The sequence below is a fragment of the Aquarana catesbeiana genome, linkage group LG05, assembly GCF_042186555.1.
Source record: "Aquarana catesbeiana isolate 2022-GZ linkage group LG05, ASM4218655v1, whole genome shotgun sequence".
Taxonomy (NCBI): domain Eukaryota; kingdom Metazoa; phylum Chordata; class Amphibia; order Anura; family Ranidae; genus Aquarana; species Aquarana catesbeiana.
This window is the reverse complement of record NC_133328.1, coordinates 227060895-227082986: the sequence shown is the minus strand read 5'-3', so window position 1 is coordinate 227082986 and position 22092 is coordinate 227060895. Positions and strand designations below refer to the sequence as shown.

Genomic DNA, 22092 nt, shown 5'->3' with positions numbered 1-22092 from the left:
GTCCCACTACTGCGTCCATTGACAGACAGCACGACTCGCCCTATAGCTCCTGCTGCTCTCAATATCAAATGAGGACCCGAGACAGCGGCAGGAATGATCGGGTTCAGGTAAGGGGGGGGCGGCTGAAGCACGGAAGGTTTTTCACCTTAATGCATAGAATAAATTAAGGTGAAAAACCACGAGACTTCACAACCCCCTTTAAGGGGATCACAGGAAAAGCCTTATGTAAAACCCATAAAGAGAAATACACCAACGAGCTGAGCAGGGGGACTGGCAGGGTCACCCGTTATTTCACACAAAAGATGCAATGCAAAGATAAAAAGGATACCTTTGTAATACAAGTGCATGGCAACACACAAAACAAATATGACATACGGGGGGGGGGGGGGGGGGTAACAATTGATGGCAGCAGAATTTTCACTGCATCTAAAATGCACTGAAGTTAAAGAGACCCTTGGCCAGGGTCTTAATAGGGTATTAATAATAATAATTATTCACACCATACTAAATCCTGTGCACCTACTGTATTGACGTTTTGTTTCTGTGGAGAATGCCTTTGGCTTTCAGGAACACATGTCTGAACACTCAGCTATGAGGAAAGATTAGCTGAATTGAGAAGTGGAGATTAAGGGCAGGGATATAATCAACATGTACAACTTGGTGTAATGCAATTCACTTCAAAGTCAGAGGACAAGGGGGAACTCCATGTCTGGGAGGTAAAAGTTAAACTTGTAAATACAGAAAGGCTTCTTCATATGAGCTGTGAAAATGGAATAGACTCCCCTCAAGAGCTGGTTCTGTCCAGCTCAGTAGATTGTTTAAGGACTAGATTCTTTCCTAAATGTACATGATATAATTGGATACTAATATTTTTAGGCAAGGTTGAGCCAGGGAACATCACATCAGCTCTTGGGGGGGGGGGGGGGGGATTAGGAAGGCTTTTTCCTCACTGGAGCAAATTGGATCATGCTTTATTGGGGGTTTTCGGCCTTCCTCCAGATCAACTGTAGGTATAGGATTGCGTATATGGGGAGGTTTAATTTGTGAGGTTTTTTCCCCCTCTAGAACATAGACTTGTGTCTTTGCTCAACCAGAGTAACTATTAATTATGTAACTATGCAAGTTCAGCCAGAAAAAAAAAAAAAAAATGCAAGTGCAATTAGACTAAAACAAACATGTTTGTGTTGGTTCCCGATTTGGGTTATTATAGTATATTAACCCTTTCGCCGCCAGGTCTGTACGTCGTACAGACCTAACGGCTGGGTGTATTGCACACAATCCCGTGGCTGCAGCCAGCAGGATTGTGTGTGAAACTGACAGGCAGACTCCCGCCCGTCAGGTGAGAGCATTCAGGAGGTGCCGCTGCCCGATCACTCACACGCCTCCCTGATAGACATTTTAGCAATTTAAGTACCGCTTAACTTGCTCCTACAACTGCCTTAGGGACAGACACTGCATGGTTGGACTGAATTAATTCTCTTGAGGGTATGGCCCTCCAGACACTTGGAGAGCCCCGATAAACGTTCTGGTTTTTCTGACTGGTCAGATGTGTAAACAATTTGTTTGTGTGAAATTCAGTTGCTAACACTCCAATACCTGTTAAAGTGGGGTTCCCGCAAAACGCATTGAGACGTCAGACCCATGCTAAAGACACCCCAAGCAGAAGACATCTGACTCAATCTTCACTGATATTCTAATACTGTGAATTGTATACCGTGGGCACTATGAAGGGAGGCGATGGGAGACGTTATGTACAGTTATGTTAACCTTTTGAATGTTTGTAATGAAAAAAAGTTTAGTTTTAAAGAGGTCTTTGCGGTCTGGCACCTTAAACTCATCTTTCCTTTTTGCACTAGGCTGTAGATAAGGATGGGCTTGGGCCTGTTCGTACACCCCACGTGCAGAAGTCCGCACTGCGCTGATCACAGGCAGCGAGACATTTTACTGATGTGCGGCTGCAGAGATCGGGAAATGTCTCACTGCCTGCGATTAGAGCAGTGCCATGCCAACTTCCTGGCAGGCTCTGCGCTTGGAGTGTGCGAACACGCCCGATCCCATCCTTACCTGTAGAGCTTTAACAAAACAAATACAATAACCTTGCTGGATACAAGCATGAGAAAAAAGAGAATAATTCTCAGCTAGCTTTGGTGGGTCCCTTTTGGAAGGCATTTTTAAAAATTTATTTTTTTTTATTTTTTTTTACACCGTATAGCAAGGTTTGACAACTTTGCTATTAATCTAGGAGCCAGTTTTTTTTAAACCAACAAATCTTCATTTCTAAACCGCTGGCAACAAGTGAGTACACCAAGTGAAAATGTCCAAATTAGGCCTAATTAGCCATTTTCCCTCCCCGATGTCATGTGACTCGTTAGTGTTACAAGCTCTCAGGTGTGAATGGGGAGCATGTGGGTCAAGTTTGATGTTATCGCTCTCATACTGGTCACTGGAAGTTCAACATGGCACCTCATGGCAAAGAACTGAGGATCTGAAACAGAACTGTTGCTCTACATAAAGATGGCCTAGGCCAGTGATGGGGAACCTTGGCACCCCAGATGTTTTGGAACTACATATCCCATGATGCTCATGCACTCTGCAGTGTAGATGAGTATCATGGGAAATGTAGTTCCAAAACATCTGGAGTGCCAAGGTTCACCATCACTGGCCTAGGCTATAAGAAGACTGCCAAGACCCTGAAATGCAGCAGCACGGTAGCCAAGACCAGTGGTTTAACAGGACAGGTTCCACTCAGAACAGGCCTCGCCATGATCGACCAAAGAAGTTGAGCTCAGGGACACATCCAGGAGGTTTTCTTTGGGAAATACGTACAAGTGCTGCCAGCATTGCTGCAGAGGTTGAAGGGTTGGGTCAGCCTGTCAGTGTTTAGACCATACGCCGCACACTGCATTAAAGTGGTCTGCATGGCTGTTGTCCAAGAAGGAAGCCTCTTCTAAAGATGATGTACAAGAAAGCCCTCCAACAGTTTGCTGAAGACAAGCAGACCAAGGACATGGACTACTGAAACCATGTCTTGTGGTCTGATGAGACCAAGATGAAAGTATTTAGTTTAGATGGTGTCAAGTGTGTGGCAGAAACCAGGTGAGGAGTACAAAGACAAGTGTCTTGCTTACAGTCAAGCATGATGGTGGGAGTGTCATGGTCTGGAGCTGCATGAGTGCTGCTGGCACTGGGGAGCTGCAGTTCATTGAGGGAACCATGAAGCCAAACATGTACTGTGACATACTAAAGCAGAGCATGATCCCCCTTCCTTTGGACACTGGGCCACAGGGCACTATTCCAACATAACCCCAGACACCTCTAAGACAACCACTGCCTTGCTAAAGAAGCTTAGGGTAAAGGTGGACTGGCCAAGCATATCTCCAGACCTTAACCCTATTGAACATCTGTGGAGCACCTTCAAAAACAGAAGGTGGAGGAGCGCAATGTCTCCAACATCCACAAGCTCCGTGATGTCATGAAGGAGTGGAAGACTACTCCAGTGGCAACTTGTAATGCTCTGGTGAACTCCAATGCCCAAGTGGGTTAAGGCAGTGCTGGAAAATGGTGGCCACACAAAATATTGACACTCTGGGCCCAATTTGGACATTTTCACTTAGGGGTGTACTCACTTTTGTTGCCAGCGGTTTAGACAATAATGGCTGTGTTTTGAGTTATTTTGAGGGGACAGCAAATTTACACTGTTATACAAGCTGTACACTCACTAATTGCATTGTAGCAAAGTGTCATTCCTTCAGTGTTGTCACATGAAAAAAGAAAATATTTACAAAATTGTGAAGGGTGTACTTGTGAGAAACTATATTCTGAAAGCAGACACCATAGAGAGACTAAAATGGTGGTAGTTCGTTATTTGTGTCGCACATTACAGCAAAAGGTCTAGTAAACAAAAAAAAACACCCCATCATTAAGTTCATTTTAGTGGGCACAAATCATCCACATTTTTGCCAAGTAAACAGATACCCAACATGTCAACCTTAAAACATCAGCACCCTATATTTTCCATAAGGTACACTTTAAAAGCCCCCTACAGGTCATCAGTTTAGCGTTATGAAGGTGGTCTGGTGCTAATATGCAACGTGTATTGCAAGCAACGTTTTCAGGCATAGGCACCCTGCCACGTGCGTTTACATTTTTATGTGCGTATATGTGGGGGATTTTTGCCCCTCATCACATAGGGGACAAAGTGTTTCCTAGGGTGATTTTTGTTGACAGGTTCTCCTTAACCACTTAAAGTGAAGTTCCAACCCAAAAAAAAAAAACCACCATTTGGAGAAATTTTTTTTTAAACCTCTAAATGCCTGTTGCTAGGGGGTCCCTCGTAGTCTGCCTCCTTCGGTGCCTGGGCTCCTGACGTCACTTCCCTCGGCGCAGGAAGGGAGATCGCCTCTCCACCCTCCCTCTTGTCAATCTGGGACACGCGACCAGTCCCAGATGATTGCGGGGCCAGTGACAGCACGCGGCTCACGCATACGCAGTGGGTGACTGGCTGTGAAGCCACAGCCGGGCGCCCACAGTTAAAATGCCAGCGGAGGGGGGGGGTGGGAGATGGGACGAGCGGGGCTTCGATCCCCCGCATCGCTGGACCCTGGGACAGGTAAGTGTCCAATTAAAAGTCAGCAGCTGCATTATTTGAGGCTGCTGACTTTTTTTAAATGGGAACCCCGCTTTAAAGGACCAGGCCTATTTTTCAAACTTGTTTACAAGTTTGAATCAGTTTTTTGTTAGAAAATTACTTAGAACCCCCAAAGTATTATTTTTTTCCAGACACCCTACAGAATAAAATGGCACTCGATGCAATACCATGTCACACCGTATTTGCGCAGCAGTGGAAAAAACACTTTAATTATAAAAGACTGTAGTTCGCTCATTTTTTTATTGTGAAAGATAATGTTACGCCGAGCAAATGGATACTCATGTCATGCTTCAAAATCGTGCCCGCTCATGAAATGGCCACAAACTTTGACCCTTAAAAATCTCCATCGGCGATGTTTAAAAATTTTTACAGGTTACTAGTTAGAGGTCTTTTGCTAGAATTACTCACCCTCCATCGATCCTTGCAATACCTCACGTTTACATATGCGGGCGCGACTTACATATGCTTCTGCATGCGAGCACGACAGGACAGGGAGCTTTAAAAGATTTTAAATTACTTTTCATTTTTACACGGTCCCTTAAAAAAATTTTGGATCACTTATTCCTATTACAAGGAATGTAAACATCCCTTCTAATAGAAAGGAAAAAAAAAAAAAAAAAAAAAAAAAAAACCACACCATCATGACAGGACCTCTAATGTGAGGCCTGGGGTCAAAGACCTCAGATATCACATTTACATGCAATTAAAAAAAAAAAAAATCCTGTTGCTTCCATCATCCAACGTCATTGAGTCGAGTGGAGCGCCATTTTTCCCCTCACTCGACTTAGTGCCTCTGGTGAGAGGATCGGATAACCTCCACCGCTACTGACAATTCCAGTAAGTGGCGGCAACAGGGGGCACCTCTCCCAGCACCGAAAAGCGAGCGCGCGGTGAATCCATTACAGAGAAAACGATTTATCTTGAAGCGGACCACACGCCTTTACAGAAAATACCAGGGGTTATGGCAGCTATCCACTGCCATAACAACGATATTCAACTTTAAAGTACTGACGTATAACGACAGCGGGTGGTCCGGAAGTGGTTAATGACACATTCACGGTAATACAATGCAACTGAACGGGGACCGGGAAGTGACATCACACGTGCGCTGGGTGTGGTGAGAATTCAGGTGGCAGCCCATTGGCTAGGACAAGAGACTTCTGGTCAACATGGCTACCTGGCGCATGGGGTCTGTTGAGCCCTGCCTTATAGCTTGTCAAGCTTTCAACTTTTTAGAAATCACTTCATGAGTTCTTGGAGAACAAATATAAATTCTGAACTGACATATCAAATAAGCTGAATAAGGGGTTTAATATAGGATTAGATGCAATTTGTGTCTTAGAAAATTTATATATCAATTCACCACAGCTTGACCAAAAATGGTCAGCAGCAGATGAGCCTTTTTTTTTTTTTTTTTAAAGCGGGGGTCCACCTATCTTTTTTTTTTTTTTTAGTTCATTCACAAACTTTTCTTCTCAGCATTACATACTCACATATTGTGTGTAATATGTCAGCCTGTGTCAGATTTCGTCGGAAAGAATAACTTATATTATTCACTGCAGGCAGTTTCCATCTTCATTGTGGGCATTTGAAGCCCACAAGCATTTCCTGGATGTGGTGAATGCTGTGCTCCCAGCATTCACCGCTCATTCCCGCACATGCTCAGTGGCATCCTGGGAAGCCTGAGACTAGCTCCCAGGAGTCTGGGAGAGGCTAGAAACACGCCTACTCCCATGGGAGGAGAACCAGGAAGTGCAAAGAATAGAAAAATAAAAAGGTAATTACGGCGATTTAAATTTTTTTAAACGGCATGTCAGCATCTAGGCAAGGAAGAGAATACATACAGATATTGTTCAAAATTTGGGTGGAACCCCGCTTTAAACTGTGTTACAACTTAAATTCTGATTTATCTCAATTTAAAATTTAATGCCACAGATTACTACAATGGCTACTTATCTCACTTCAGGAATTGATCAACTTATCTAATGAAAAGCTGATGCTTCTCTAGAAGTGGATGATCGATGTCTTGTCCATTGTGGTCAGCTGCGAGCTTGCCTGAAGAATTATGTTATCAAGTCACCTGAATTAACCAGCCGACAACTTTCTTATAGTACTTAGTAGAAGGGCTTTCATGAGGCAACTGATCTCACGAGATCACTGGCTAATTGCTGGTTATGATACCTAGTGAAGAGTCTGAGGTAACTAGCTGATGTCCTGTCTGTGGAGACCAGGTGTCAGATTGGAGGTGAAGACCAGTTATAGTAACTGGTTCAAAGTATGCCTGAGGTATCCGGTTAACAATTCTTACTGATTACTTGCCTCTGGAGACAGACTAAAAGTGAGCAAAACTCCCAATACATCCCAACAGCTTCTCCCAGAATACTGGAGGCTCCAGACTCAGAACACAGCGTTTTAGATTGCGCAGTTCTTTTCACAGGGGTGCAGAGCTCCCCATCCACCCCCCCCCAGTCTCAATTGCACACTTTTCTAGCTCCTACCCCTGCAGCCAGGAAGCCTCTCAAAAAGCCCCAATCCATCTAGTGGGTGGTTTGATGTGTCCTAGAAGCTGCGGCCATACTACAGACATCTACCTCATCCGTCTAACAAACTGTCACCAAGCCATGAGGTGTCACATATGACTTGAGTTTGCAGATTGCTGAGATCTTGCTATATAAAAAGTTCCACTACGCTTCAGGTTTAGAGCACTGGAGAGACCAGATGCAACATGACTGCTACCCTTGGGCCTGGGATCCAACATGTTTTAAAGCTTTTGTTTAATCTTAACCAACTGCTTAGGCAAAAACAGTAATTGCCAGGAGGTGGCCATGTCACTAGTCAGCACAGACTAACTGATATGAACCACATCTCCAACAGAGGTGGGAAGAAGCTACTTCACACTGAAGGAAAAATGTAGAAAGTACAGGAGACACTAATGCTGTACCATGAAATTCCTCATGTTAACCGTAACAAAAAAAAAAAAAAAAGGCATTGGGAGATTAAAAAAGCTGATGCTCAATGTTGTCAACAATCCAGCATGTTCTGCCTCAGCCATGACAGCATATAAATTTAACATAACATATTTGTTAAGAGCCCCCAGAGATTGGGTCAAACCATAGGACACGCTAGTTCTGGATAAAAAAAAAAAAGTCACCACACACAAACAACCTTGTGGCTTATACCTCAAGGTCTGGGAAGCAACACTGGCAGAGCCCAGTGCCTAAAGGACACATTCCAGGCAGGTTCCAGACCCTAGCAAATGTCTGATTATAGAATCCCTTAAATTCTAAATAGGTCTCATCTTCTGGTCGTATAGGGTCATGTTTGACTGTCCGTTGCTCACATTGTCACTTTGTTAGTTTACTGCCCACACATTGCCACAATATGCAAAAAAGCGCCAATCCTGGCAAGTCATAAATCATAGCCATTGTCAAGGCAAGCTGGCCATAGATAGGGATAAAAACCTGAAGATTCTCCTATCCACATATTTGCTACACTGTTGTATTCTGAGAGCAAACCCCCCCCCCCCCCCCCACACCATCTGAATACACTGATCAGCATTGCAGCTGATTGGCTATTAAAGCATGCAGACTCCTAAAATTAAATTTTAATCACATGCCATGTTTTGGCATGTCAGTGTTGTGGGGCGATACATCAACTGTGCCACTATTAGGCCAATTGCTCACGGATGTAATTTACCATGCTGTCAGAAAAATTCTGAGTAAAATGTTCTGTAAATGTGAGTATGCATAAAATTGTTCATTGCCAGTGTTGCAGTATACGTGTAAAATGACTGCACTCAAAAGGTCTATGAGGTTTATTCACTACAGGCAAATCCACTTTGCACTGCAAGTGCACTTGGAGGTGCAGTCGCTGTAGATCTAAGGGGAATATCTGAAATGAGGTGGAAGCTTTGCCGATTTCATCATCCAATCATGTATAAGCAAAATGCTGTATTTTACTTGCATGTCCCCCTCAGATCTACAGCGACTGCACTTCCAAGTGACAAAAATGCTTCTCTATTTTCTGATGAGTAAAAAAACTGTCTGTCTTTTACCTAGAGCTGCACGATTCTGGCCAAAATGAGAATCACAATTTTTTTTGCTTAGAGTAAAAAGATATTCTCGCGGCATAAAATCTTTCACATTATACCAAAAAAAATTTGGGCTAACTTTACTGGTTAGTTTTTTTTTTCTTTAATTCATTAAATTTTAAAAGTAACAATTTCTAGCATAAAAAAAAAAAAAAAAAAAAAAAAAAAAAAAAAAGGAGAAGAAGAAGATTGACGATTAATCGTGCAGCTCTACTTTTACCCATGTGCAAGAGGCCTTACACCCCCATTCACATGAGCGCAATTTGACAGGTCAAAACGCATGTCAAAAGCGAAGCCTATTGCCAGCAATAAGGGCACCCTAATTGGTGCAACGCCGTCTTTGCGGCACCACACAGATTTCCAAAAGTAGTTCCTGCACTACTTTTGGCAACTTAGGGGACAATTTTAATAGACATCTGTGCATAAATCCACACACTTGTCTTTCAAGTCGCCCCCGAAGTCAAACTGAAAAGCGGCTTTGAAATTGTGCAAGTTCACCTGAAATCTGATTTCAAAGCTGTGCTCAGTGTGAATGAGGGCTAAAATTTTGCATGTAAAAGAAAATGTGGCGCTTACTCAGTGCCAATAAACAAGAATACTAACTATAACAAACAAGTCTAATATAAAAGTGCAATATTCAAGGAAGAAAATCTTCATAAAAAAAAAAATAATAATAAAAATTAGCACCGAGTAAGCACCACATTTTCTTTTATATTTTAGTGTGGGAACACCTTATATGTTGGCAGCTACTCATTAGTCTCCCCTTTCTATTGTTGGTTTGCGCATTAGTACCCTTATTTTACATTAAAACTGAATTGTTTTCTACATAGTTATACAACATTCAGTCAAAATGTTGCTGCATGTGCATGCATCTGTCAATTGTTGATCTGCATTCAAAATTATTTTCACCAATAAATCAATCATGACATTTGAAGTATGTGGGGGGGAGCGTGTAATGGTAGGATGTTCAATAATTAATCCCAGATTTTAACTACGCTAGGTAAGCTATTGATCACATATGCCTACTTCTGCTATCACAACTATTAAAGTGAAAAATATATAAAATACCAATTTCAGTGACAATTTTCTCTTTAGGCTACAGTATCTTAATATATTCCTTCACAGATAAGTCGGCAGTCAAATCCAGCTCAGTTGCTTTTAAAGACCAGTAGATGGTGCAATGGATCTTTCCAAACATTAGAAAATGTTGACTTCACTGTTATATTGAAATCTTTGGTGCATGTTGGCATTATACCCTTGCAAGTCTAGCCGAATTGCCAGTCAGTGCCTGTGCCTCATTCAGCTCATTCCAAGTGTGGTTAAACAAAGCTTACAGAAAATACAAAGATAAGCTAAATATGTAGACTATACCAGTACATAGAAGTATAAAATAGTCTGAAAGTACTGAGTTATTACCCAATTCTTCAGCACATATCAGCATAGACTGTAGAACCTAGACATGACTATTCATGCTGTAAATGTTTCAATATTTTATACCCAATAAAAAAACTGATCTAAAACATTTCTAGAGGTAGAAAAGTAGATCAGTTTCATTTTGGGAAGAGTTAAAGTAGAAGATACAGTCCTAAAACAAGAACATGCTTTGGGATGTGAAGGTTAAAACTTCAGGTAGAAAGGCTTTCACAAACACATTTGTATGCAAAAGTTTAGGAACCCCCTGACAATTTCCATGATTGTCATTTAGAAATATTTGGGTGTTTGGATCAGCAATTTCATTTTGATCTATCAAATAACTGAAGGACACAGTAATATTTCAGTAGTGAAATGAGGTTTATTGGATTAACAGAAAATGCACAATATGCATCAAAACAAAAATTAGACAGGTGCATAAAATTTGGGCAGCCCAACAGAAAAATCACATCAATATTTAGTAGAGCCTCCTTTAGCAGAAACAACCTCAGTCTAGATGCTTCCTATAGCCTGTAATGAGTGTCTAGATTCTGGACCATTCCTCCTTACAACACATCTCCAGTTCAGTTAGGTTTATTAAAAATTCTTTTTATTGAAGTTTTCTTATATTTAAACAAACAGACATACAAGTTAACAAAGGAGTGACTCTAGCACACTGCCAGATCACTCAATGACTATCCGGTCATTCTAATCCATCTAACATTAGCACCTAAGTGCATTCCCCTACCCCCCAACAACCTGTAACTCTGTTCACCCCCCATCTTCGGACAGGATATTCACCTTATATCTCAAAGGTACAACTCATGATACATACAGCAGATAAGTGTCTTATTTCCCAGGCATTGCAGTTGTCTATCCCTTAACTATTATTAAACCTAAAGAGCATAGTTACCAATAGAAAGCTGTCATGCAATAATGATTTTTGTTACATGGAATAGATTACACAAAATTATACAGCAGTATTATCTGAATTAAACCACGCTTGCCACACTTTATTAAACTTTTTCCTCACACCCCCTGGACAGGCAAGTTGCTTTATAATAAGGGAGCATGGAATTCACCAATCCCTTCCAAAAGGGTATACCAAGAGACGTAGAAGACCTCCATTTCAATAGTATAGCCTTTCTCCCGTAGAAAAATATGGTTAATAACGTTCTAAGAGCCGTTGACGGAACCACCTCCTCAACCAAACCCAATAGACAAACTTTAATTGAAGTTGGGATAGTAATCCTCAGTAGATCTGAGATGCATGAGACCATCCCCTCCCAAAAAGGCTTAATGTGAGAACATTTCCAGAAGATGTGCTCAGCACCAGCTGGTGAAAAACCACATCTTCGACAGTCTGGGGAGACTGAAGGGTACATTGCTGCTAGTCTGACAGGAGTGAAATAGATTCTGTGTAAAAATTTAAAATGAGTTTATCCCTCGCCAAGACCAAATGTTTGAAGGGCCAGTCCCACATAACCTCCCCATCTATGTCAGGGACTTCCACCTCCCAACGTTGCCTACACTTTGACAAAGCCACAGGACTTTTTTTAAACATTTCTCTATATGTGACTGATAATGTTTTAGGAAGTTCTTCCTGCATAAGTATATCCTCCAGGGATGACGGGATTGATTCCACCACTTGATCCCCAAACTGAGCCTGGAAGGTGTGACGAAGTTGTAAGAATCTGAAAAAAATATGAGTTAGGGAGATCATGTCTGGCTTTAAGTTGATCGAAAGTCATAATATTCCCATCCCTTGTAATATCTTTTAGGGTTTTAACGCCCCTGACCACCCACACCATGTGATCTAAGAAGGTATAAAAGTGAGACAACTTAGGATTCCTCCACAACGGAGTCAGTGGGGAAAAACCCAAGTAGCTTGCTAATTGTTTCACCTCCTCCCAAGCCTTAATAGTAGCCTTCATAGCCAATGTAAGTGGTAGGTCCGATTTGATACCTTTGTAGAGTGGCAATCGAAGGGTCTCGTATGACCCCAAATGAGCCGCCCCCACAACTGTGGCAGAGTCCATCATCCGATATCAACCATTTATGGGCAAACACCATCTGACCGGCCAAGTAATGTCAGGTAAAGCCAACCTGCCACTCCCCCAGGGTTCCTGAAGTACTTTGAGTCCTATGCGTGGTTGCTTGGGAGCCCACAAAAACGAGCTAGTGATACTGTCCAATTGTTTAAAAAATGACCTAGGGACCCACACTGGGGCATGTCTTAAGAAATATAAAATGACTGGAAGAATTAATTTTTAATAAATGTATCCTCCCTATAAGCGACACAGTGGGAGCCTCTGCCACGCTTGAGCCCTTTGCTTGAAAAGATTCAAAAGTGGCACCAAATTTAGGGTCAAGTAGTCAGAACTCTCAGCTGAAATCTTCACCCCCTAATTGTGATGGAAGATGCCCATTTTAGTGGCAGACTATGGTCAGCTTTTTCTTTGCCCCCTCATCTAACGGTAAAATGGAAGATTTACTCCAATTTTTAACCCCGAAAAGGTGGTGAAATTTAGTATTTTCAGAGCCGCCTGTAGCGAAGACCCTGGGTCCTCTAGAACCAACAACATGTCAGCATATAAAGCTAGACATTCTTTGATTGTACCGACTCTTATGGCGTGAACTTCACTAGATGACCTAAGAGCCACTGCCAAAGGGCCACTGCCAAAGGTTCCATCATAAGTGCAAATATAAATGGGGATAAAGGACACCTCTCTCCAGTACCTCTGCTCACTGAGAAAAAGGGAGAAGTTGATTTACCCAGCCAAATTGCCACTCTGGGATTGCTATACAATAAGGTAATCCATTGCTGAAACACCTTGCCAAACCCCATTTTACCCAGCACTCAGCATGTACTTCCAGTCGATTGATACAATTATTCTGGAGCCCGCCCCACACCTGGAAAGCTGAAGATGAGTAAACAATCTTCTAATAGTATCCGTAGACTTTCCGGGCATGAAACTGGTCTGATCAATATTGACAAGAGAGGGGATCACCGCAATCAACCCATTTGCCAGGATTTTTGTCAAGATCTTCAGATCCATGTTTAGTAGAGCGATAGGTCTATAAGATGCACACTCTAATGGATCCTTTCCTGGCTTCGGCAACAGAACCATGTATGCATCCAACATGGATGTTGGAAGCTCATTTAGTTCCAGACACTTGGCTGGAAGTCTATTCAGTCTAGGTGTCAATTCCTCAGTGTAGATTTTATAAAAGTCTGCGGGGATGCCATCCGGTCTGGGGGCCTTATTAGGGGGAAAGTCAAAAATTGCTGCAACTATTTCCTTGTTAGTTATCTCAGCCTCTAACAGCAACCTTTCTTCATCAGATAACCTCGGGAGGGCAAGATCCTCCAGAAGGGCATCCAAGGCATCAGGGTCGTAGTTCGAGATGGGGGCATATAGGCCCTCAAAGAAGTCACAAAATTCTCCTAGTATTTCCACAGGATCACTAACCAGTACCCCACTCTTCCCCCTGATTACCGGGATATTAGTAATTTGATTGTCTACCGCCACTAATCTTGCCAACAGTTTCCCATTTTTATCTCCTTCCGAGAAAACAGAATTCGCCCTATGAGTTGCCTCGGTATGAGCCAGATCAGAGAAATGCAGGGAGAGAAGAGGCCTAGCTTCCATCAACGATAAATATGTAGTATCAGAGGGGTCACTGGCATGTTTCTCCGCACATTCCTTTTCTTGGTCTTGTATCCTAAGTATTTTTGCATTGTGAGCCACCCTCTCAGCCTTAATGGCAGAGATGCACTCTTCCCTCACCACTGCTTTAAAAGCATCCCATACCACTGGAGGGTCAGCAGAGTCCTCATTGTTTGACCAATAAGAGGCAATTGACCCCCTTACCCGGCAAGATACCTGCTCATTTTGTAGCCACTCCAGAGACGCCACCCCCCCCCCTCTCCGCTGAGAAGTTAAGATTAAGGGACAAGGGGCAATGATCAGATATACCCCCAGCCAGGAAGTCAATGTCCTTCACAAATGAAAGCACCGATTGGTTCCCAAAAGCTAGATCAATCCTGGCTGATGAACAGTGAGTCAAAGACGTGAGTAAGCTTTGCGATGAGTGTTTGACTCTCCACAACTCAGTTAACCCAGGAAAGAACATCTGCCGACCCCATCCTCCCCGGTTGGAGGAGTCCAGGGCATCTAAAATGGCGTTAAAATCACCCATCAATACCAGAGTAAGCGAAGCAAATGGAGCTAATCTAGTAAACAAGTCATAGAGCATTTGCACATTAATAGGGGGAGGTAAATATATATTTGCTAATATCTTATGTTGAAAATTGTCTAATAAGACAGCCACATATCTCCCCTCCTGGTCAGAGAACACCTGATGTATTGTACATGGTAAAGCTTTGCTAATAAGAATCGAGACTCCTCTGGCAAAAGGTAGAATAGGTAGCATGAAAGGCTTTTTGAACCCAGGGCCTGCGTAGTGCCAGGACCCTGCTTCCATCGAGGTGCGTCTCCTGCAAGGTGACATGGGGCTTGGAATGCTTGAGGAATTGATATATCGATATTAGTTTGTGTTTGTTATTCAATCCTCTCACATTCCAGGACACAATTTTAGGGCATTTAGCCATCAATCTGTACCAGAAAATTTGAGTTCCAGGACCCAGAGTGCAATGCCCAATACAATCTACAAGTACTGGAAGAAATAGACCAATGCCATAAACATCCTAAAGCATTTACCCCTTGTTGGTAGTGAACCGAGTTACAACAAACCCTCCCCGCCATTATACCAGCCTTAATCACAAAACAAAAAATGAAACACATAACCACTGGTATGTGGCTTAATCCCAAAAATGGGGAGAATAGACTAGGAAGTCAGTAACCTAGTGACGAAATGTTCGGCAAGTTTATTACATATCCTCTTGTCTTCTCTTCATGGAGCCCCATAGAAAAAGGATCAAGGAGCATTAGATAGCATACACCTGGCTGTGAAGCAAGGCTAACAAATAGTCTCATGGAGCCCTCCAGTGGCCCCTTGCAGGAATAACAATGGAAGAAAGAAAAAAAATAAGAAAAACTCGTGAGCAGCAGGAGAACCAGAGTGCTTGTATATATAAACAGCTCCTAGAGTAGTATAGGAGAGGAAAAAGGTACTCCAATCAAGGGAGTAATCCGGGGTTTTAATAAATGCAAAGAAGATGCACAGAGAAAAAAAACAAAAAACAAAAACAAGATCACCAAGGGAGCCCAATGCGTGCAGTTAAACAGTGATTAATTCTTCAATGATCACAGAAAATGCAGCACTAAGACAACTTCAGCACATCACCCAGCAGCTTTCAGTCAAGCCATTCGCTGGCTTCCAACAGATTATCAAAGAATTTAATTGAGCCTTTGTACTGTACCCACAGCCTGCTTGGTTATAGCATGCTGTATTGGATCTCCCTTTCCCTCATTCTCTTACGGACTTCATTGAAGGATCTTCTTTTCCGTTGAGTTTCCGCAGAGAAAATCAGGAAACAGCATTATTTTGGTGTTCTCAAATCTCAGCTCCTGGTGTTTCCTGGATTCCGTGAGGATCATATCCCAGTCCCTGTAGTTGAGAAATCTCACCAAAAATGGGGCAAGATGGTTAATCCTCATCACTGCTGGCATCTATGGCTTCTAGGATGGGTCTTGTAATTGCATCTGAGGCTGTCTCCTGACCTGGAGATGCCAGCGGGGGATTCTCCGGTCCTGCATCAGCCGCTGCCTTCTCCATCTGCCTGTCTCGTTTCTTAGTTCCTCCAGTGACCTGCCGAGAGGTAAGATGGCGGCGGAGGATCCCTGTTCCAGGCCTTGTGCGGAGCGAGTTTGTCTCTGGGAGTGCTGGGATGTCTTGTCCTGCTTGCACCCGGTCTTTCATGAGCGGGACTTCCCGATCTCAGCCAGCAGGTGTACTAGCACAGTATAATAATCAAGAGGCTCAGAAAAACTGATCAATCCTCAGGATAGATGCGGAGCTCCAGAGAAGCACTTCTTGCCTCGTTCACATTCGGCCACGCCCCCCAATTCAGTTAGGTTTGATGGTTGCCAAGCATGGACAGCCCGCTTCAAATCACCCCACGGATGTTCAATGATATTCAGGTCTGGGGACTGGGATGGCCATTTCAGAACATTGTACTTGTTCCTCTGCACAAATGCCCGAGTAGATTTTGAGCAGTGTTTTGGGTCATTGTCTTGTTGAAGTTACGCCAGGGCTGGATATTTCAACTTTGACTGATTCCTCAACATTATTCTCAAGAACCTGCTGATATTGAGTGGAATCCATGTGACCCTCAACTTTGACCAGATTCCCAGTACCGGCACTGGCCACACAGCATGATGGAACCTCCAAATTTTACTGTGGGTAGCAAGTGTTTTTCTTGAAATGCTGTGTTCTTTTGTCCCAATGCATAACGCCCCTTATGACCAAATAACTCAATCTTTGTTTCATCAGTCTACAGCACCTTATTCCAAAATGAAGCTGGCTTGTCCAAATGTGCGTTTGCATACCTCAAGCGACTCAGTTTGTGGCATGTGTGCATTAAAGGCTTCTTTCGCATTACTCTCCCATACAGCTTTTCCCTGTGCAAAGTGCGCTGAATTGTTGAAGGATGCACAGCAACATCTGCAGCAAGTTGATGATGTAGGTCTTTGGAGGTGGTCCGTGGGCTGTTTTTGACCGTTCTCACCATCCTTCGCCTCGCCAATATTTTATGTGGCCTGCCACTTCTGACCTTAAGAACTGTGCCTGTGGTCTTCCATTTCCTCACAGTGGACACTGACAGCTTATATCTCTGCGATAACTTTTTGTAGCCTTCCTCTAAACCATAAATGTAGAACAATCTTTGTTTTCAGGTCATTTGAGAGTTGTTTTGAGGCTCCCATGTTGCCACTCTTCAGAGAAGAGTCAGAACAACTTGCAAATGGGCCACCTTAAATACCTTTTCTCATGATTGGATGCAATTGTCTATGAAGTTCAAGGCTTAATGAGCTCACCAAACCAATTGTGTGTTCCAATTAATCAGTGCCAAGTAGTTACAGGTATTCAAATCAACAAAATGACAAGGGTGCCGAAATGTATGCACCTGTCCAATTTTTTTTGATGCATATTGCGCATTTTCAGTTAATCCAATAAACCTCATTTCACTACTGTAATATTACTGTCCTTCAGTTATTTGATAGATCAAAATGAAATTGCTGATCCAAACACCCAAATATTTATAAATGACAAACATGGAAATTGTCAGGGGTCCCTAAACTTTTGCATACGTATGTGTGTATGTATATATTTTATATCTATCTATATATCACACACACACAAACCAAATTTCCACTTGCTGACTCATGGAGCTAGCCAGAGGAAGAGAATGGGCTATGCAACTATTTCTTACAGGGATAACGGATCTGCACAATATACAGGTAGCCTGCTTCTAAGAAACCACAAGGTGACACTTGTAGCCAGATGTCCCCTTTAAAAAGGGCTGACCAGCTGTATGGGCAGTAAAATCCCGTTTTGCACTACACTTATAACATTTTACCTTTAGCACATACCTGGATTTAAGGACACATGTTTCGCTGTGTAACCAGATTCCATCAAGCCTCTCTGTGAACAAGTTGTGGTCTGTTCCACATTAGCCTGAAAAAAAAAAAAAAAAAAAATTTGAACCCCACAGACATTTAAGAATATGTCAAAACACACGTTTAGCCCTTCAACCACTTGTTTACTGGACACTTCTACCTTGTTCCTGATAAGGCCACTTTTCAGTGCTGTCACACTTTAACCACTTCCCTACCCGCCTATAGTCATATGACGTCCACAGATGGGATCTCCCATCCTGGGTGGACGTCATATGACGGCCTCGGGTTCCCGGCCGCCTAGGGGGGAGCGCGCGCCGCGTTGCTCGGGACCCGGTGCGTGTGCCCGGCGGCCACGATGTCTGCCGGGCACCCGCGATTGCCCGTTAACCGGGCCGGACCGTGGATCTGTGTGTAAAGGATCCACGTCCTGTCAGTTCAGAGGAGAGCGATCTGTGTTCCCAGAACAGAGGAACACTGATCGGTCTCCTCCCCTTGTGCGTCCCCTCCCCCTAGAGTTAGAAGCATTCCCTAGGAAACACATTTAACCCCTCCCCGCCCCCTAGTGGTTAACCCCTTCACTGCCTGTCACATTTACACAGTAATCAATACAATTTTATAGCATTGATCGCTGTATAAATGTGAATGGTCCCAAAAATGTGTCAAAAGTGTCTGCATAATGTCAGTCACGAAAAAAAAAAAAAAATAAAAAAAAATAAATCGATCGCCGCTATTACTAGTAAAAAAATAGATATTTTTTCTTAAAAATGCCATAAATCTATCCCGTATTTTATAGACGCTATAACTTTTGCGCAAACCAATCAATATACGCTTATTGCGATTTTTTTTTAACAAACATATGTAGAAGAATACGTATCGACCGAAAGTGAGGAAAAAAAATTTGTTTTTTTTTTTAAATTGGGATATTTATTATAGCAAAAAGTAAAAAATAGTGTTTTTTTTTCAAAATTGTCACGCTTTTGTTTATAGCGCAAAAAATAAAAACCGCAGAGGTGATCAAATACCACCAAAAGAAATCTCTATTTGTGGGGAAAAAAGGACATCAATTTTGTTTGGGTACAACATCGCACGACTGCACAATTGTCGTTTAAAGTGCGACAGCGCTGAAAACTAAAAATGGTCTGGGAAGGAAGGGGGTGAAAATGCCCGGTATTGAACCGGTTAAAGGACAATTGCACCGTCATGCAACACCAAAATTTTTTTTTTTGCAGTTTGAAGCAGATGGAGCTTTTTGATGGCATTTAATCACCACAGAATAAAAAAATAAGCCCACACACACACACGACAGTAAATTTTAAACAAAACACTTTAGTTTGTTATAAAATTCTGCAAATATGTCATTTTTCTCCTTCACTGATGAGGTGGCACACAGATAAACAGTGGCCTGATTATCTGTGTTCATGTCCCCTGTTCAGGATTGCCGGTTATTGGCAGTACTTACCTCAACGCGAGGGAGCCGATGACCGGCAAGCCCATTTACTATTGTCAGCTGTGACTGGCCCTTTACCACAATCTGTGATAGACTATCTGAAGGACACAACACTGAGTGCACTGGAACCACAACCCAGTGTCCATGGGTGCCCTGCCAGAACAGAGTCGTGCTTTAGCCATCTTTCAGCTATAGGGTGGTAAGGAAATGGTTAATCAAGCTGCAAGTACAGAAATAACTGGAAGTGCCAGAAATCTAGTATCCTCCTACCTTCCTGAAACATAACACAGCTCTGAACTCCTAGGTATGTGGTGTCAACCCTGAACCCAGATCTCATCTGCATAACCCCTTGTGCACAGGCACGAGAGCACAGACCTCCCACTTCATTGCTTGTACTTACTCATTTCTCATTGTAGACTGCATATCCATCCATGTCCTCAAATTTATGCACCTGTCAATTGGACGACTGAAAAATACCTAAATTTCCAAGTTTCAACTGTTTAAAAACTGGTTAAATCAAGTGCCCATGGCTTGCAAGCAGGCACAGTATGGACAGCCAAAAACATAAGAAAAAAGAGCAAAAGGCAAAGACCTATTCCATTATAGTTGACAACGTTTACCAGTCAGATTTAACAGATTTAAAAAGATTACAATTACTGTGACCTAGTGCTAGTCATCTAGTCTTTCCCATGCAATGTGTGCATGAAAAAAAATAAAGTATATAGAGAGATCTCCAACTAGGTTCCAAGTAATTTTCTAGCAAAAATTAGATTATCTTGTAAGCAACAAGTGACAATAGCTATAAATGTAATTTTAGGGGAAGGAAGAAAGGTATCTAAGAAACTCATGAGGAAATGGAGTCTAAGTCAATTCTTTTGATGCAAAAGAACTGAGATACATTGTTTCTCTTCATCGCTGTTGAACATTTGCCAGCTGAGTTTTTTTCTTTTGACAGCTCTGCACTTGTTTTGCATTATTCGGGGAAATGCTGTATCAAGATCGTGAGGGGGGGGGGGTTGAATCGCGATTATGATTAAAAAAATAAATTATGCAGCTCTAAATCACTGACATTTTATTGAATGAAAGTACTGATTAGCTTTCACATACATAAACGTATTTTTCCTTCTGTAGCCAAAGACAAAAAATTAAATCCCCACTCACTTTTCACTGAAAGTAAAAATATAGAAAGTATCGCATTCACCAAAAATCTTGGTACTTTGTGAATAGACTCACATCATGATTGGAAAAGATCTGTGGCTATACTGAGTATTGGAAGCTTAAAGTGGAACTTCAGTCAGAAGCTTAAGCCTTGCTATATCACTTCAGGCTGGGCCCTTTTGCAGGTATACCCCATTTCCCCGAAAATAAGACCTAGCGTGATTGTCGGTAATGGTTGCAATATAAGCCCTACCCCCCAAATAAGCCCTAGTTAAAGTCCTTGTAGGTCTTATTTTCAGGGTAGGGCTTATTTTCGGGAAACAGGGTAGGGCTTATTTGGGGGGGGGGGGGGTATGGCTTATATTGCAGCCATCACTGACAATCACACTAGGTCTTATTTTCGGGGAAACAGGGTAGTAAAAACTTAAAATTAAGTACCTATACTGTTTAAAATCCACTGCCCTGGACATGCTCAGTTACTCTTCATATTTTTAGGCACAGAGTTTGTAGAGACTGATCTGCTGACAGCCTTAAAGCAGAATTTTCCCCTCAACTTAATTATCAAGCAATATACATGCCACCAGAATTAGTGTGTGCTGTAAATGGCCTCAAGCATTGCTCCTGTTAAGCCCAGAGCCCCTGAACAGCAGTAAATCATAAAGCTCAACTAAACCCATCAATTTAACAGAAAAGAAAAAAACCCACCAGCTACATTCCTGAAATGCCAGGAATAACTCACATTTGCTTGTGTCCTCACCCAAACCATCAAATATCTGGTGTCATAACCCATCACATGTGCAACATGACGACAGTTGCAGTTCAAACAGAAGAAGCTTCCTTGGATGTAAAGGGCAAGTGGGTTTAATTCCGCTTTAAGGCTCCACGCACTCTAGCATTTTTAATATAAACGCTGGGAAAAAAAAAAAAAAAAAACTGACTAAAAAATTCTGGTATTGGCATTTTAGAACCATTAGCGTTTTATTGGCATTTTTTTGCAGTAAGAGGGAAAATAAAGCTCAAAAAACACTATTACTAGCGTTCCTGCAGGAAAAACGCTCCAAGAAACTCCAAAAACAATTTTTCTTGCTCCTAGACACTGAAGCTCAAAAAAAATGCTAAAATAGGATAACAGCTTCTAGAAAAAAAAAAAAAAAAAAAAAAAAAAACCAGCAACTGAGCATGTGCAGAACAGGATGAGTATTACTTGTTTTGTTTTAAACCGTATGGGCCCTTATTTTAATACTTTACATAGTTCTACCTGCAAAAGGGGCCAGCCTGATCTAGTAGAACTTAATTTTCAGACTAAAAAGTTTTTTTAAGCTGCTAAAAACCTAATTAAACTAGTGTTATCCTATGTGTCCATGCACACTACTTTAGGCTATTTTTTCCCTTCTGCTCCTAGAAAGTGAAGATATAAAAAAAAAAAAAAAAAAAAAAAAAACTCTACAAATATAGCATTTTTGGAGCACAGTTCCAGTGGGAGAAAAAATAACACGACTGTTGCTAACAGCTTTTAAATGCTACCACACACCCACACACACCCCCCCCCCACCCCCCCGTACTGAAAAACACCAATAAAATGCTAATTAGGGCTGCAACTAACGATTATTTTCATAATCGATTAGTTGGCCATTTAAACAAAACAATCAGTTAACCTTAATAAAAAAAAAAAAACTGCAATTTATTCTTAATATCTCTATGCAGTGGTAAATCTAAATAACCTACTATATGGTTAGGGAGCAAAATATCTAATCCA

General features: G+C 42.1%; 1 protein-coding gene across 3 annotated transcripts in view; it reads right to left on the bottom strand.

The window, feature by feature from the left end:
• The window catches only part of GRB10 (growth factor receptor bound protein 10), a 329633-nt gene that overhangs the window by 216105 nt on the left and 91436 nt on the right, over window positions 1–22092 (bottom strand). For all 3 annotated transcript variants that reach the window (XM_073630598.1, XM_073630599.1, XM_073630600.1), the window contains one exon: window positions 17705–17789. In XM_073630598.1, coding sequence (XP_073486699.1) covers window positions 17705–17789 — 85 coding nt within the window. The remainder of the gene's footprint in view (window positions 1–17704; window positions 17790–22092) is intronic.